The sequence below is a fragment of the Polypterus senegalus genome, chromosome 15 (genome assembly GCF_016835505.1).
Source record: "Polypterus senegalus isolate Bchr_013 chromosome 15, ASM1683550v1, whole genome shotgun sequence".
NCBI classification, from domain to species: Eukaryota; Metazoa; Chordata; class Cladistia; order Polypteriformes; family Polypteridae; genus Polypterus; species Polypterus senegalus.
In genome coordinates, this window is record NC_053168.1 from 29,792,378 (window position 1) to 29,810,123 (window position 17,746).

A 17,746-nucleotide genomic window follows, 5' to 3' on the forward strand; every position below is an offset into this window, starting at 1 on the left:
CAGAGGACAAGCAACTTGCATTATTTCAGTGATCAATGTCAAGAGAGAAGTAGAAGAGACAAATACTTTAAATTGTGTCATTTCCTCTATGTGACAAGTGCCTCAATAAAGCATACTCACCGTATTTCAAGACAGCCCAATTTTAAGGCTACTTCTTGGTCTACTTGATCTGCTATTTCTAACATGTAGTCATGTTTTACCTAAAAGATAAGAAAATTGTTTTCTCATTTTCAGGTACCTGGATACTAAAATTACCTCTAAAGAAACAATGGAAGTACATAGACCCTTTCAAATAATAATTTTAATTAATAATATAATATGCAAAAAAACAGCAGCTGGCCAGCACTATATCTGGCAGAGCTGATCTGTCAGATGACAAACTGAAAAACTGATGTATTGTATGTTAATATAAAGAAACACAGATCACATGGCATTACAAAATTACAAATAAATCAGAATTATTTTAACAAATGATAACTGAAACAGCAGTATGGTCCAAATTAGCAATTGTTATAATATATGTAAATGGAATTGTTTAACTTTCGCCAGAGCTTTGCAATGTTAACAGCTTTTTAAAGCTGAAGTAGGCCAAATGCTTTGAATGACAGAATAAAAGTTAACCTGGAGAATAGTATAATAAGAGGTAGGAGGCAGAATTACTGTAATTAAACCACAAAATGTAGCCAAACACAAAATTCCCATAGAGTAAATGTTATAAGTCCAATAATCTTCTTAAATGTTTAGTTTACTAAACACTCAAGCACTGAAAATACTGTTCACACATTCAGCCAAATCATATGCAAGCAAAGCATGTGTCCCATTTAAAAATGTAAGCAACAGTCTTAATAAGCAAGGGAGTCTGACATGTGTTTTTCCTTCCTGAACAACAGCTTTCAACATAGCAATTAACACATCAATAATGTAAAATCTGAAATCACATGTGAAGAAATGAAAACCAAACAAGAATCCATGGCTTAATATTAATGGAAAACAAATTGAATTATTTTTAGTAGACAGTAGTTTCTCCACTACTCTTTTAATTGTGATAAAAAGTGGCTTGCTCCTCTTTCAATTCTGACTTGGAGACATGTTTAAATTTTAAGGATAAAGTCAAAGAAAAAGTATCCCCTAACCAGCCTACAATTTCAGACATTAAAGCACTAGTTTAAACATGAAACAAATGATTTAAACCTTACAAAATGTGTCCACTGCAAAGCAGCAAAGTTTTCAGTTCTACAAATATATCAACCATATTTCACATGAATGCTTATAAAAATTAGGATGAATATAATTATTTTTAAGGTTGATATCTTTCCAGGGGATGCACAAACCAGTGTGTTTCTTCGTGCCAGTTCCAAGCCTGGATAAATGGGGAGGGTTACGTCAGGAAGGGCATCCAGTGTAAAATTTTGCCAAATCAATATGTGGACAACAATACAAATATAACATATCTTTCCCAACAAAAGGTTTGCTCTCTAATAAATTCACAAGTGACAAGCATGACTAGTGTTTTCAAATACATCAAATCATATAAGAAAAATGCTAGCCAACCAAAAAGATGCCTCTTAACAACACTTCAGACAAGCAAGTGTTGCTTGTATCTCTGTAATACAAAATGCCCTACTGTGCAAAGGAAAGAATTTTAGTTGTGTACCGCAACTTTCCACTGGAGCTAGGGTGAGAAATGCAGCTATACAGATAGTTAGCAGGGAATGTCATTTGTTAGTAAACAGAGACAAAAAGGAGCTAAAACTGCAGGATTGTATGTAATAGGAGATGCTGTACTGCATAAGAGTAGGCATTGTATTAGATCCTGTTTATTATAGAGGAGAAACTGTGCCTTATTTTTAAAGGTTGTTTCTGATGCTTTGATTCTATGATAATGCTAAATGAAAATAATGTATGCTGATTTTGTTAGTTTAATCAGAAAATGATTAAAGCACAGTGAAAGTATGCGTTCAAAGCACTTGAGTTGGCAGGAATACCAGAGACAAGATACTAAAAGCTCAAACTGGAATATGCACCCAGACAGAAATGTTGTTTTCATAGTGGTTGCAGTTGTGTTAGTGAAAGCTTTTCTCCAAAGGAGCTCATTCCTGTTACTCAAAAAAAAGAGGTCACTTTGCAAATATCATTGTATTATTTACGCATTGCGTTAACACAAAAAATTACCGCTTATATGCATTAAGACATTAGCAGAGAAAACAGTGATCTTTGAATAATTTAAGTTTTTTTTTAAACATGTAACACTAAAGTTTTGAATCCAAGGCGCAAGGCTTCACAGTGCCTAGCATTCCTCCCTCACAGTTGCTGGGGCTCAGGTTTGATTTCAAATCCATCAAGGTCTGTTAGGTGTATGTGTATGTTTGATGGGCTAAGGAACACATCCACAATTTTCTTTTATGTTTAAAAACATTTAAAAATTTGATACATCTCTCAGAAATTTGATTTTATGTAAAATTTAAAAAAACAAAACCTGTCACTGTAATGAAAAAACATTCAAATAAGTTAAAAAGGAACACCCTACACTTATTTTTTAATTTGTACAGACTATTTTTCATTGCTAGGAAGAAATGCTAACGGTAGGAAAAAAATTAAGCTCCAGTTAAAATCACTGATTGAGAACTGAAAAACGTAAAACACTCTCCAACATTTTCCACCTTGTTGACAGACATGTCAAACCTTAAAACTGTAGAAAAAAAAATTAAAGTAAACTTTATAAATAGTTAACATGGAAGCACTGTATAGGCATCTGTGTCTATAGTTAAACAGAATCTACAGCTGCAAGCCACAAATGCAAAGGAAATAGTAATCAACTTACCTGGATTTGTACTCAGAATCATTTTTACATCTAAATCTATGACATTCACAATAGGATTTATCAGTCTTTACAACTATAAAGCAAAATGTAAATAAATGGCAGCCAAATAAATAAATAGGCAAGATGCATTAAAAACATTCCAAGGCCAGCAATGCACTTATATTTCTGTATTGAGTATATGTGTGTGTTATAATCATGTCAACTGTTTACAAATCTTCATTAAACACTCACATATTATCATATAAGAGTGCCAACATTTTAAAACCTGCTTCATCTGGCGAAAATTAAATGCATACTCTTATTAAAACCTGAAATATCAAACTAAAGATACTGTAGTAAAACAATTTATGATGACCTTATTTATGCAATCATCACATTACATACAGTCAATTTAATTAAATTCTCCAAGGTAATCCTTTACCTGCTGGTAGAAATAATTTAGTGTGGGCTTGTCTTCTGTGAACTGGTTTAAAAATCCTTTGGGTAAATAACGTATTCGCAGCTCATACCTGGAAAGAGGGAGCAGTGGAGTTAAAAGTAATTTACAAAGGGAGGAAATCATTTATTAATGCAAATAAATATAAGTAATTGGTTAAAAAGTTTGCACAATTGTCAAAAAAATGAAAAACAGCAAGTATGGATTATACAGAGAAAATATGCTTATCTGCCTATTCAACTAGCAAAAGTTTATATTAACAAAACGTCTGCTAAACAACCAATAATCATATAACAATGGCTTATTTATTTAGATAACATTTTTCAATCAAAGCCTCTCTCAAAATTAAATCAATATTTTACATACAATAATATCTTTCACTCTGGACTCTCAAAAATACTTAATTATGCTTGCAACAAATTAAATTTAGGTTAAGTGATTTGCAGACAGAAACATCTCTTTTACAGGATACCTGCTCATAGTAGTGTATACGCACACACACGCAACAGACCTTCAAAGTTCAAAATTTACTTGTTAAAAGTCTTTTGAATTATTTAAGACACCCAAATAAAAAATGTTAAAAGAATATAGATAATACACAGAGAAAGCACTGTAACCAAGTTGAAGGGTTGGGAGATAAATTTAGGACCCAACTGAAGTGTTGCACTCTGTACCAAAGTGCTACCCAATATAAACGTTAGGATAATGAGGCTACAGATAAAGTGACTCATCCACTTGTATATGCAACAAAAATGATAAACATTGTATTTTGTAAAAAGATTCTTATAGGAAATGCAGCTTGTCACTGGTAGTAAGTTGGTTTGACTTCCTAATTCCAAATCTGTAATAGTAATCGTAAATTTAGAATACATAGAAATTCAGTGAAAATATAATTGCCATAATGCATCAAAAGTTTCATATGCATCAAACAAAAACTGAATTGCTGGTATTTTAATTATGCAAATATCTTTCCTTCCTTACACTATGAAAAGCCAATAATATACTAATGGAATCAAGAAAATGTGGTTTCTATATTCTGTTGACCCTTAATTCAATTAGAACAAAAACAAAACTATAATTAAAAAAAAAAAAAACTTAAAATTGCTAAGTGTCTCGCTCTATATAGCATGTATTTAAAATGACTAATTTCTTCAGATACTAAGGCAAGAAAAAGGTCTAACTTCATCAACCAAAATGCATGCCATTAAATACTGTATATTTTATTAACAAAGAACAATATTTAATATACTACACAATAAAACCAGGTAGAAAATGTATGCAGGTGTATTACAGGGACTTAGATAACTGTTGCAAGTTGGAGCATTCCACATTTATTATTACTTCAAAGCGTCATTTATCACATTTTTGTAACAGTGAGTTATATTCAAATATCAATGTAATCCAAAAACGCTTGTGGCCGCTCAATAGCTTTCACTGGCATCACATTGTAATTCAAGCGATGTAAAAATGGCATTAACTGATGTGCTACTGTTTGATGCTAGAAGTAGAGGGTCAGTGACTAAAGGTAGTTCAAGTTTATTAAACATAGATTTTGATTCTCCATGTTTCAAAAATGTTAAGTCTCAAGGTAAACTTGTTTTAGACTATGATGGAAAGAAGGTAAGGAGTTTGGCTGACAAATTACAGTATCAGAGAAATACTGAATCATCAATTTGCAGATAATACAGACATGATGTTGTTTTTAGTATAAAATATTATAAATACTGAGTACATATTTGTTCAATCTATGCTTACAGGATAATGCTTACATAATTCATTTTCGCAGCCACATTATAAGCAAAACCATCTACAAACAAACAAAGACAGAGAACAATAGAAAAATAGTAATAAGGAAGTACAAACTGGGTTCATTCACCATTATACTCTGCTTGCAAAGTGATAAATTATAACTGTTATTCCTCAAATTCCAGTTCAGGGTAGTCCAGAAGCATCAAGTGCAAGGCATCAGTTTGCAATTTGCCAATTTATCTAACATGATTGTGGGAAGAAAAGTGGCGAATTTGCAGAAGAACATCTGCCGACACAAGTACTATTTCTCTGACATGAGTACAATGTGCAAACTCCAAAGCAGATAGCATTGAGGTGTAGAATGTGAAGACAGGATGCTGGATCCATACAGTAGTAGCTCTAAGCACTATCCAGGAATACACAAAAAGAGGAACAAAAATAACTATGCACAGCTTCACCTAATGGGAGAGCCAGAAGGGTGGAGAATAAAGATTAAAAGGAAACTGTAAATGAATGAGGAGTCAATTCAGTATTGCATGTAGATTTTATGTTATAAGAACAATATTTGAGAAGAAAATGATGTTAAAGTCTTTGTTTACTAACAACAAAAGCAGTGAATAAGACTGGGCAAGAGCGGTTTTGCATATTTTTATGGGAACATGAGTAACACTGTTTGGAGGCATTCTAACATCTGTAGAGTCTTTATCTGGCAAACAAACAAAATAACAGTAGTCTACCTAAGATTATATGAAAACATGTATCAATTACTCAGCATATGTGCAATGGTAAAGGAATTAATTCTTGTGACAATGAAAATAAACTAAGCAAAATTTACCTCAGCAAAGATTTTTGAAAGGTTGCAAGTTAATCATGGTTAAATGATGAGTTTACATGATGGCTGCTCTTTTTGGGCTATAGTTAGAAACTGTCAAGTACATCAAGAACATCACAGTAGACATTAACAAAAGAGCAAACACAACTTAATGGGCATACAACGAATTTTACTACCACTGTTAAGAATCAGTATGAAATGATAGTAGTCATTAATGTCTCTGAGCAGAAGTTTAATCCAGTGATGCTAAGGCATAAAAATATAGCAATGCTTAAGTGTAGGGCCACATCATGCAATGGATATATGATGAACTGTTACTGAAAAGCCTGTTGCTTCTGTTGTCTAAATATGATGATATATAGCTGAAGTATGCTGGACACAAAATGAATTGCCCCTAGTAACCTGGACTGGGCAGGGGAACAGAGGGTTTCTTACATTTGTTTCATTTTAATCAATCTTGGATGTCACATTAAAGAAAATCAACAGAAAGTTTTTTGGAGTAAATAAAGTATAACAATCAGTACAGTAAATATAAAAGGTAATTTTATAAATAATAAACAAGGAACAAAGCAAATTATATAGTCACGCACGAGTGTTTGGGGAACAGCGGATCGACCCGGTTTGCTTCGGAACACGTCCCGCGAGGGGTCGACGGCGGTGTACTAACCTGTCTTTTCTTCCTTCCTTCCTTAGAAAGACCGAAATGTCACAGCCATAAACAACGCCCGGACGACTATAGGAAGCACACACTTCCGGGTCTATTCTATCCCTCTGTTGACCCTTGATGACGTCACACTCCCAGAATCCATCACAACTATCCCAGCATTTCTCACATCAATGTCCGGTCCGCCTCCATAAAATGTCCGTCCTCTCTCCCTTCAGTGACTTTTGTGTTTTGTATGAAACGACTGACGGGATTTTTGTTGCAGTATACGGGGCAAAAACCCCAAACCTTAAACGATTCTTTTTGTCTTTATTTACAGTGGCGTAGTCGGCAGGATTGACAATTGTCCGAATAATGACAGAAGGACAGGACCTGAATGCAGTCCTCAACTCATTGGTCGCGGAGCTCCAGGCCGTCAAGCTGGAACAGGCCTCATCTAAGGCGGAGCTTGCGGAGACTAAGAGGCGGCTGGCGGCTGCGGAAACGGTAAGGCTGAAGCCCCCTAAGCCATAACCCCACCGATGCTAGCTCTCACTGGGGAGGACGATATAGAGTTGTACCTCTCCATATTTGAGAGAATGGCAACCCGACACCAGTGGCCGCGGGTGGAGTGGGCGTCCATTTTGGCCCCGTACCTAAACGGGCCTGCGCAACGGGCGTATCATGACCTCCCTGTGGAGGAAGCTGCCCAATACGAACTCCTGAAGGCTGAGATTTATCAGCGATACGGGGTGTCCTCTGGCCAACAGGCACGCATCTGGTGTCACTGGCGCTTTGACCCCGCACTACTGGGTAGAGCCCAGGCTTTTGAATACTGGGGCAAGCTCGGGCACTAGCTACGGCCAGATAAACACCAGGCTCGCCAGGTGGTGGAGCAAGTGGCGCACGAGGGTCTGATTTACGCGATGCCAGATTATCTTGCCCAACAGGTCCGAATGCACCCGTTTACAGATATGAACGGCCTTCTGGAGGTTCTAGAGAGACAACTGGCGGGGACCCAACTCGGGGGGGGCTTAGAGCTCGGCGCGCGGGTCTTGGCAGGGGTGGGTCATTGTCTCCAAGCCCACTTGCCGCGCCACAGAGGCTCCGGTCAAGCCGAAGGAAAAAGCTCGCGCTACCGCACTGCTTCAAGTGCGGTGAGCCGGGACATCTGCTGCCAGCCTGCTCTCTCAACCAGGAGCCTATGGACTGTAGCTGGGCGAAGGAAGAGAGGTACTGTGCACCATCTAATCTACTCGCGCTCACAAATACGGGAGTGGTGTTGTTAAACGGGCACTCGGTGGTGGCAATGTTAGATTCCGGGAGTAACATAACCATTGTTGCTCGCCGTTATGTCTTACCGCGACAATGGCTCGCTCAATATATGGGCATGAGGTGTGTGCACGGGAAGACCAGAACTTATAGGTCCGCGAGGTGCTTTATTGCTTGGGAAGGGGCTCTGAAACAGCTGGTGGTCGCTGTGATGCCGGAACCCCCCTTCCCAGTCATCTTGGGACAAGACTGGTCGGAGACACTAAAAGCAGTGAGACCGTCACGACTACAGTTTCCAGGATAGGTCTGGTGGTAGAGAGTCAGGGGCCCCTCCCCGCTGTTCCCATGACGTGCATATCGGCAATTGTTGATGACGTATAGGGGTCGGGGGAGCCCTCCTCGGTGCCGGACCTTGACCCGGGAGCCCTCCCGGGCGGGGCTCCGGAGCTGGCAGGCGCTCCCGCGTGGATGTACTCGCCGGCTTGGACACGCAGTACCGGTCCACGCCGGCGTCCTTTAAGCGTGAACAGTGGAACGATGATTCCTTGAAGTTTGCCAGGAATGATATCGCCTCCAGTGATGACATATCGTCCATGGCTTACACACCACACGGGACCTACTTTGTGCTTGAGAACGATCTACTTTATTGGGTTGCTGAGCACGAAGGCGAGGTGCGGAAGTTGTTGCTAGTGCCACGAACTTACCGGGGGGAAGTTTGCGAGCTAGCTCACGCCCATCTCCTAGGTGCCCATCTGGGAACCGAGAAAACGTTAGAGAGGATAAAGCTCCGGTTTTATTGGCCCGGGAACATCAAGGAGGTCCGCCGTTTCTGTCAGTCCTGCCCGGTCTGTCAGCTACGTGCTCCTCTGATCCCGATTCCCCTGATAGATATCCCTTTTGAGCGGATAGGTGTCAATCTGGTTGGCCCCTAGAACCTTCCATGCGTGGTCACAAATATATTTTGGTGATGGTTGACTACGCAACCCAATACCCCGAAGCAGTCCCCCAGCGAACTGCTAATACTAAAAACATCGCACGGGAATTAGTAGCCCTAATTTCCCGAGTGGGCATACCCAAAGAAGTCCTCACAGACCAGGGTACGCCCTTTACCTCGGATACGTTTAGGGAGGTTGCCAAACTACTCCAGATTAAGCATTTCAAGGCATCCATCTATCATCCCCAGACGGATGGACTAGTTGAACGCTTCAACCAAACACTGAAGCAGATGCTGCGCAAGGTGGTCAGCGCGGACGGTAGGAACTGGGACCAGTTTTTACCCCTCATGCTTTTCACTTATAGGGAAGTGCCACAAGCCTCCACAGGGTTTTCCCCGTTTTAGTTGTTATATGGACGACAACCCCAGGGCTTACTGGATGTGCTCATAGAAGGCTGGGAAGGAGAGGTACTTCCCTCCAACAACCTCCTAGAATATATTGCGCACTTACGCAGTAGATTGACTAAAATCTGGCCCCTACTTAAGGATCATATGTCCAAGGCTCAAGCAGCGCAGGTCCGGAATTACAACAGAAACACCTCTCTGATCGAGTTCCACCCTGGCGACCGCGTGATGGTGCTCATGCCCACTTCCCACTCGAAACTCTTGACTCATTGGCTGGGCCCATACGAGGTGAAAGAGAGAAAAGGACTCGTGGACTATTTGGTGAGTCAACCAAATCGTCGACCGAGTGAGAGAGTATACCACATTAACCTCCTGAAGCTGGGGAGAGACAGGGAGAACGCTCCGCCTCCCGGCCCCGCTCTCTCCCTTTACTCAGAAAAAACCCAGCTTAACTTCGGTCCTGATTTGTCACCCCACCAACGACAGGAGCTCAAAAGAGCAATCCTGTCTGTCCCGGAGGTGGTCAGCGAAGCACCTGGCCGGATCTCGCTGATTAAGCATGACATTGTGACCAACCCGGGGGTGGTTGTCAGGGAACGACCCTACTGCCTCCCTGAGGCGAAACGCGCCGAGGTGGAGCTAGAGGTCCAAAGGATGCTCGACTTAGAAATCATTGAGGAGAGCCATAGCCCTTGGTCTAGTCCTATAGTCCTCGTATCCAAACCGGACGGGTCGTGGAGGTTCTGCAATGACTTCAGATGTCTTAATCAGGTCTCGAAGTTCGACGCATACCCCATGCCCTGAGTGGATGAGCTCTTAGAGAGACTAGGGACGGCCCGCTATCTGACCACTCTTGATATGACAAAAGGGTATTGGCAAATTCCCCTAACGGCATCCGCCAGAGAAAAAACTGCCTTTTGTACCCCTAGTGGTCACTGGCACTACAAGGTACTCCCATTCGGGCTGCACGGGGCGCCGGCGACCTTCCAACGTCTGGTAGATAGAGTGCTACAGCCCCATCAGTCCTATTGTGCTGCATACCTGGATGACGTCATCTATTCCAGCACCTGCGAGGAGCATGTCGTGCAGGTATATACAGTTCTCCTGACGCGAACGAAAGCCGGACTTCGCACCAATCCTCGTAAGTGTTACTTTGGGATGAGCGAAACCCGTTATTTAGGCTACCTAGTGGGTGGAGGGCTGGTAAGGCCACAGTGTACCAAAGTAAAAGACATCCTGGAATGGCCCTGTCCGATGGTCAAGAAGCAGGTGCAAGCCTTCCTGCGGTTAGCAGACTACTACCGCTGGTTTGTGCCTCGCTTCTCCGAGAGAGCAGCACCCTTGATGAACCCAACAAAGAAAAGGGCCCCTTTATATGTGGTGTGGACCGATGACACGGAGCGGGCATTCAGTGACTTGAAATGGGCCCTTACTTCGGCACCAGTGTTAAGGACGCCTAATTTCTCGCTTCCTTTTATTCTCCAGACCGATGCTTCGGACACAGGTCTGGGTGCCGTGCTGAGCCAAAGCATTGATGGTGTCGAACACCCCATTATATACCTGAGCCGGAAACTGCTGGACCAGGAGACAAGGTATGCAGCGGTGGAGCGGGAGGCCCTCGCCATCAAGTGGCCGGTGATGCACCTGCAGTACTACCTGCTGGGCCAGGAATTCACCCTGGTGACGGACCATGCCGCCCTTCACTGGATGGCTCTTCATCGGGATTCGAATCACCGGGTCACCAGGTGGTCTTTGGACCTGCAGCCGTTCAAGTTCAACATCATTTATCGCCGGGGCACCATGCAGACCAACGCCGACGCGCTCTCTCTCGTGTGCATGACATCTCGGTTCGGGTAGCCCGACCCTATGGGTCTGGGCTAACGGGGTGTCCTGTCACGCACGAGTGTTTGGGGAACAGCGGATCGACCCAGTTTGCTTCGGAACATGTCCCGCGAGGGGTCGATGGCGGTGTACTAACCTGTCTTTTCTTCCTTACTTAGAAAGACTCAAAAAAAACAGCCGTAAACAACACCCGGACGACTATAGGAAGCAGACACTTCCGGGTCTATTCTATCCCTCTGTTGACCCTTGATGACGTCACAATCCCAGAATCCATCACAACTATCCCAGCATTCCTCACATCAATGTCCGGTCCGCCTCCATACAAAGATTTCAAAGCAGACCGGGGTTTCAAGATGTGCTGTTCAAGCTCTTTTGAAGAAGTACAAAGAAACAGGCAATGCTGAGGATCGTAGATGCAGTGGTCAGCCAAGGAAACTTAGTGCAGCAGATGAAAGACACATCAAGCTTATTACCCTTCGAAATCAGAAGATGTCCAGCAGTGCCATCAGCTCAGAACTGGCAGAAACCAGTGGGACCCAGGTACACCCATCTACTGTCCGGAGAAATTTGGCCAGAAGTGGTCTTCATGGAAGAGTTGCAGCCAAAAAGCCATACCTCCAACGTGGAAACAAGGCCAAGCGACTCAAGTATGCACAAAAACATAGGAACTAGGGTGCAGAAAAATGGCACCAGGTGCTCTGGACTGATGAGTCAAAATTTGAAATATTTGGCTGTAGCAGAAGGCAGTTTGTTTGTCGAAGGGATGGACAGCGGTACAATAATGAGTGTCTGCAGGCAACAGTGAAGCATGGTGGAGGTTCCTTGAACGTTTGGGGCTGCATTTCTGCAAATGGAGTTGGAGATTTGGTCAGGATTAATGGTGTTCTCAATGCTGAGAAATACAGGCAGATACTTATCCATCATGCAATACCATCAGGGAGGCGTATGATTGGCCCCAAATTTATTCTGCAGCAGGACAACGAAACCAAACATACAGCCAAAGTCATTAAGAACTATCTTCAGCGTAAAGAAGAACAAGAAGTCCTGGAAGTGGTGGTATGGCCCCCACAGAGCCCTGATCTCAACATCATTGAGTGTGTCTGGGATTTCATGAAGAGACAGAAGAATGTGAGGAAGCCTACATCCACAGAAGATCTGTGGTTAGTTCTCCAAGATGATTGGAACAACCTATCAGCCGAGTTTCTTCAAAAACTGTGTGCAAGTGTACCTAGAAGAATTGATGCTGTTTTGAGGGCAAAGGGTGGTCACACCAAATATTGATTTGATTTAGATTTCTCTTTTGTTCATTCACTGCATTTTGTTGATTGATGAAAATAAATGATTAACACTTCCATTTTTGAAAGCATTCTTTGTTTACAGCATTTTTTCACACCTGCCTAAAACTTTTTGCACAGTACTATAGATAGACAGACAGACAGACAGACAGACAGACAGACAATATATCTATGAGCATGACAGTATCGCGGTTTTAATTAAAAATTTATGCCTAAGACTGAACCACTTCTGACAATGGTATCATAATCCATATACACAACAACCTTCTTCTCTTTGAGAAATACCAAAGTAGAGATAAATGTGTAATCATTTAATCGTCAGAACCAATACAACATGAATGGAAAAAGTGAAAAATCAAGAATAGTGCTATCACAGAATTTCTAAAAGTAAACAATATGCGTTCAGATATGCATTATCACTTAATCAATGTTTATCAAAGCCAGCCCCATAATGACAACAGAAAAAACTGAAGTGAATGGTAATGAAGAATTTAAAAAGTGACAGTGCATTAAAGAGACACTATAAGGATCAGGTAAACCCCTTCTTCATGAACAATTTAACATACTGGTAAGCGAGATTTTCAACCAGAAAGCTGGACGCAGCAGGGTTTCATTTTAGGACTTGTTATTCACAGAAGAATCTCAAGCTAATGAATCTGAGTAGGTAAAAAAATTAATAAATGTTTCATAACATGGGTTGAAACTTGAAAGCATCAGTATGATGTAAAATTCAAACACTGAGAGCTTGCTGATTCTCCATCACTAAAGTAGTTCCAGGGCCAAGCCAGTTCAGTCAAGATCATGTGCACATTTTAAGGACATGCCTTAGAATGACCACATAACTGGTCGATATTACACTAATTTGCTTTGGAATTTGTGTCAGTCAACCAGGACAAAGCAGTGATGCAAGTTGTTGATCATTCAAATTCTACTTTACTATAATGCTCACAACACAAGAGTTGAAAAGGCTGTTCTACTAAACTATGGAATTAAAGAGATAATGTAACTAAGCTTATCTTACATGCCCTGACTCCATGTATTACTGCATCTGGGACAAGTCAATGACAAAAATGTCAAGTCAAAAAAGTTAAAGAAATTAAAGTAATTGCCAACAATGTTCCAAACACATGTATTTGGGCTAAAATAATGTTAAATAAATTACTTCTGAAATATCCTCTTGAAAACAACCAGGGAGTGTACTTATAAAAGAACCTTTTGAAATGAAGCAGAATTTGTGCTGCAGGTTTGACAGGGTGAGTGGCATTAAGAAAAACATTACTTAAAATACAAAATAGGGCCTTGAAATGTCAGCTCTGGAATACTGCACCCTGGAAAAAATCTCCTCTTCAGGAGAAACTGAGAATGCTTTTTTCGACTACTGTTAAGGTGTGCTGTGCCTAAGATGCAAGCTGGTGACCCTCAGAAACCTGTCTTGTAATTGGGTTGTGACTTTGGGTCTGTCTGATTTCTTCCAGTCTCCAATTGCCTTTGGATTCTGTAGGACACCATGCTTATTGGAACTTTGATTTTTTTTTTTTTTTGCGCAGTTTCTCTAAATGAAAGGCGTACATTTCTAGGTAATAATGCTCTGTTACATTTCATTTGTTAATTGTGGTTTTCTTGCCATTAGCAGAATTGTTTTGTTAAGCAATCAACAGTAGCACGTGAACATGACTGAGAGAATAAAACCGAATAACATTTTTCAACAAGTAGCAAACATTTACAATGGGTGTTACAGACTCAAATCAAATGTATGTTTTTATTATATAACAGTATTAATAACAGCAACTCACTATTCATAACAGAAAATGCAGGGAAGACCCAGGATCCAACCCACAACCTATTGGTTTTGAAACAGTCATTCTTACCTCTAACATGCCCATGCAATTGATAGACAGACTTCAGTTTTTACAAACTGAGCGCAGCATGTAAATATTTGGTTAAATTCTTGAATAAAAGTGCACTTGTTTTGTCATACCTTTTGTGAAAGTTTATTTGATATTTGAACTTCAGTCTTTACACATTAATTTTTACTATAACATGAAAAATAAATTTTTTAGTTATGTGTTCAACATTTCTTTCTCCCATTTCCTATCATCCTACATTTACCCAATTCGTTGTAAACACAGAACACACATGAAATGTATGTATTCCAAATAACAATATATATTCTTTAACCTATACAATTCAAGGCACCTCACACCCAGATAAGCCGACTTGAGGTGGGAGAACTTCAGCTGTGTCTTTGGAGTTTGGAGGGATTTTGGTGGATGGGATAGCAGGCTGCTTGTGCTGATTGACACATTTGCAAAACAAAAGATGCTGATGGGAAAGGTACAAATGAATTTAAGGTGGGCCAGGATTTTGACTATTTTTGTAGGCTTCAGAGATTATAGTGTTAAAGATTTGGTATTGTAAAAGCGTTTATCTGTAACAAGATAGATTATAACTCAAATAAGCAAGTAAACGGCCGGTCTCTTCAGTGTTATAATGTCTTTCATCTGTCTTCTGTCTTGCATCCCACCTTCTATGTCAATTTATATGAAGTTATCATATGTTTATAAACCATGTGTCTATCAACAAATTGTATTATTCTGTTTCTTTAAAAGAGTTAACTTTATGTAAGTCTAACAGCCAGAGACTGCTTCCAATGGAGAAAGGTAAAGAAAATAAAGTAGGAGTCTCCCAGAATTACTTACTTAATTACCTGCATTACCGATGGCAAAAGTGATCATTAATTAACAAAATTAAAAATCCCTTTTACTCCAATTCATTAGTCAGAGTAGCTGCCTGGTAACAGCTCATTTGATGGCTACCATTGAGCCACTTGTAACATTAACACTACAGATATGGTCTGAAAGAGGCTAACAATTTGGAAGGAAAAAGATATTATCAGGTTCACAGTATTCCTAGTATTTCTGCATATCTTGGATGCTTCAACAAGCAGACGGTCATTTCAACAGTGCGGTTTTAGAAACTGCCATTAACAAACAAAGAATGAGGGAAGAGGCTGGTCTTCAATTCAATAACTTAAATCCATATTAACACATGTCCTATCCATTCATAAAATTTGATTTGTCTGTAGGGGGTTATTTAAAAATACTTCAATCAAAATTCAAGTTTTCTGGATGTTGTCATAATACATCTGGATGTCTGACATATGGATTATGCAACATGAGTAAATTGACAGTTTTTTATAGACATTTTGATATTTGATTGGTGTTGACCCCAATAGAAGCCTGTTGTATCAGGAACTTCATTATTTCTGTTCTTCATGAAACAGTCAGATTAAAAATTTTACTCAGCCATTACTATACACAACAAGGGGTAATTAACAGGTTAAAAACATTTTTGGGTGAAATTTAAATGGAATGGACCACCTCCAAATGCATATGATAACAATGAGTCCATACGGAATGCCATATCTGTTGAACTTCATACCATCACAGTACACCAGGATAATAAAAACTGCTTTGCCAAAGTACTGTTCATAGACCCTAGCTCAGAATTTATACTAACAAACCTGATCATGAGACTCCCAAACCTAGACTTCGTGCACCCCACTAAAAATGAATTTTGGATTTCCTAAAATGTAGACCCCTGTAGACTAACAATATAATTTTCCCATAAAAATTCTCAACACAGACACTCAACAGTGTAGTGCTGGGCTATCAACCATACTTCTTGTTCACCCGTGACTTTGTGGGCAGAAATATCTACCATATCTTCCATCATTACGTTTTTCGGATGATACCACAATCACAGGCTTGACCATCAACAATGAGGCAGCTTACAGAGTAGATATCTACTTTCAGAAGCAGCGGTGTCACAAAAACCAAGGAGATGGTCATGGGATTCTTGAAGCAGGAACCAGAGCACTCTTCTACCTTTAAAATTCTTGGAGTTACTATCACTGATGACCTGACACTGCCACAGTTTATCTAGAATATAGTCATGGAGGCTCACCATAAGCCCTGACATTCTCAGAAGTCTGAGGAAAGCCTGTGTGTCTCCATCTTTGGTCCATTTTACTAAATGTAAATCATCTTGCTCTTGGAAATATTAAATGCTACAGAGGGAAGAGAAGAGGGTATAGAATATTACTCCTATACAGCTTCCTGTTTTCTACAGCATAGAAAAATGCTGCCTTTAGAATTGTAAACATCCTAATTTAACACCTTAGTCATTCCTCATAGTCGTTCCTCCTTTCAATTCTGAAAATCAGTACAGCCAGGGCTCTAGACTAACTTTTTGCACTGGTTGCACTGGTGCGCCTAACTTTTTTTCTTAGGTGCACCAGCACAAAAGTTAGGTGCACCAAAATTTTCAACCACATCACATTTAACACCACAGTTTTACACGTTCACTTTATTTATTTATTTGTTTTTTTAAATCGCTGTCCATATAGGCAATATTGACTTGTAAATGATTAACTAACAATCTGGTCAATATAAAGTTCTTTATTTGAAGGCAAGCACAATTCTACAAGAAAGGTAACTTACTGAAAAAGTGTTGGTGCTTAAAGTGCTTTACTGAGCTGAAATTTAAACTTAAAAAATCTCAAGATAAATTAACTAAAAAGAAAATCTAAATTAAGTGTTTTAAGGGCTTCAAACTGAACATCTCATGGCTCAATGTCTTATGGACTATCCTCCATTGCAGTCACATGCCCCTCGGATGGCCAACTCCTGTAGTTTGGCATTCTTGATCGTTGGCCTTGACTAAACCAGCTGGCCACACTCTCTCTAGCATCAAAATCTTCCAGACTTGGGCATGAGCATGCTCGACCTCAATGTGTCCAATAAGTATATTCACCGGTCTTCCTCTCCGCAAGATACGACCGTACACAATGACGCATTCCTTTGTGGCGATATCTGTGTCTCCGTCGATCAGGAATGCCATGTACGCACTGTTCACAATTTGCACAGACGTCTTTTTTTTCAATGTATTTGCGATGACTCCTATAAATTGGGCGCACGTGACATCATTGCTGTACGTCGGGTTTACGTTCAAGCCATTTTTCTTCATAAGAATTATTTCGTACTTGAATTTAGTGAAGGGAAGTTCTTCATTTTCAATATTGTAGGCAACGTTAAACTTAATTATCATCTCGGCCTCGTCTGATGATCTGTTTGCTGCTGCCTGCCGCTGAAAGGCAGCGGGAGAGGGACACTTGAGCAGTGCATTTATCGCGTATGTAATGTGTTTTATAGATGCATTGTGCTTTTCAGCGTTTCAATTCTAAATGTCTTAGAACCAGTCACAAATGCACTACTGCCGGCCATGGTCTTCCCACACTCTTTACAGTAAATACAGTACATTATATTATCGGCTTTACTGTATCTTAGCCAGGAACACTGGTCAAGCCACTAATTTCGAAATGTATATACTTTACCCCTTTTAATTTCAGTGGGCTCGGACTCGATCGTATGTGGCTCATTATCTAATGCCGTCTCCGGACCAGGGCTTGCTATAACTTGGGAGGTTGATGGCTCCATGTCAGAGTATTGGTTATGA

The 17,746-nt window shown here is 40.3% G+C and overlaps 1 protein-coding gene across 12 annotated transcripts in view; it reads right to left on the bottom strand.

The window, feature by feature from the left end:
- LOC120515784 (focal adhesion kinase 1) overlaps positions 1-17,746 on the bottom strand; it is a 191,645-nt gene that overhangs the window by 141,984 nt on the left and 31,915 nt on the right. For all 12 annotated transcript variants that reach the window (XM_039737084.1, XM_039737087.1, XM_039737094.1 and 9 more), the window contains exons 4-5: positions 3,243-3,330; positions 121-200 (exon numbers count right to left, since the gene is read on the bottom strand). In XM_039737084.1, the coding sequence (XP_039593018.1) occupies positions 121-200; positions 3,243-3,330 (168 nt within the window). The remainder of the gene's footprint in view (positions 1-120; positions 201-3,242; positions 3,331-17,746) is intronic.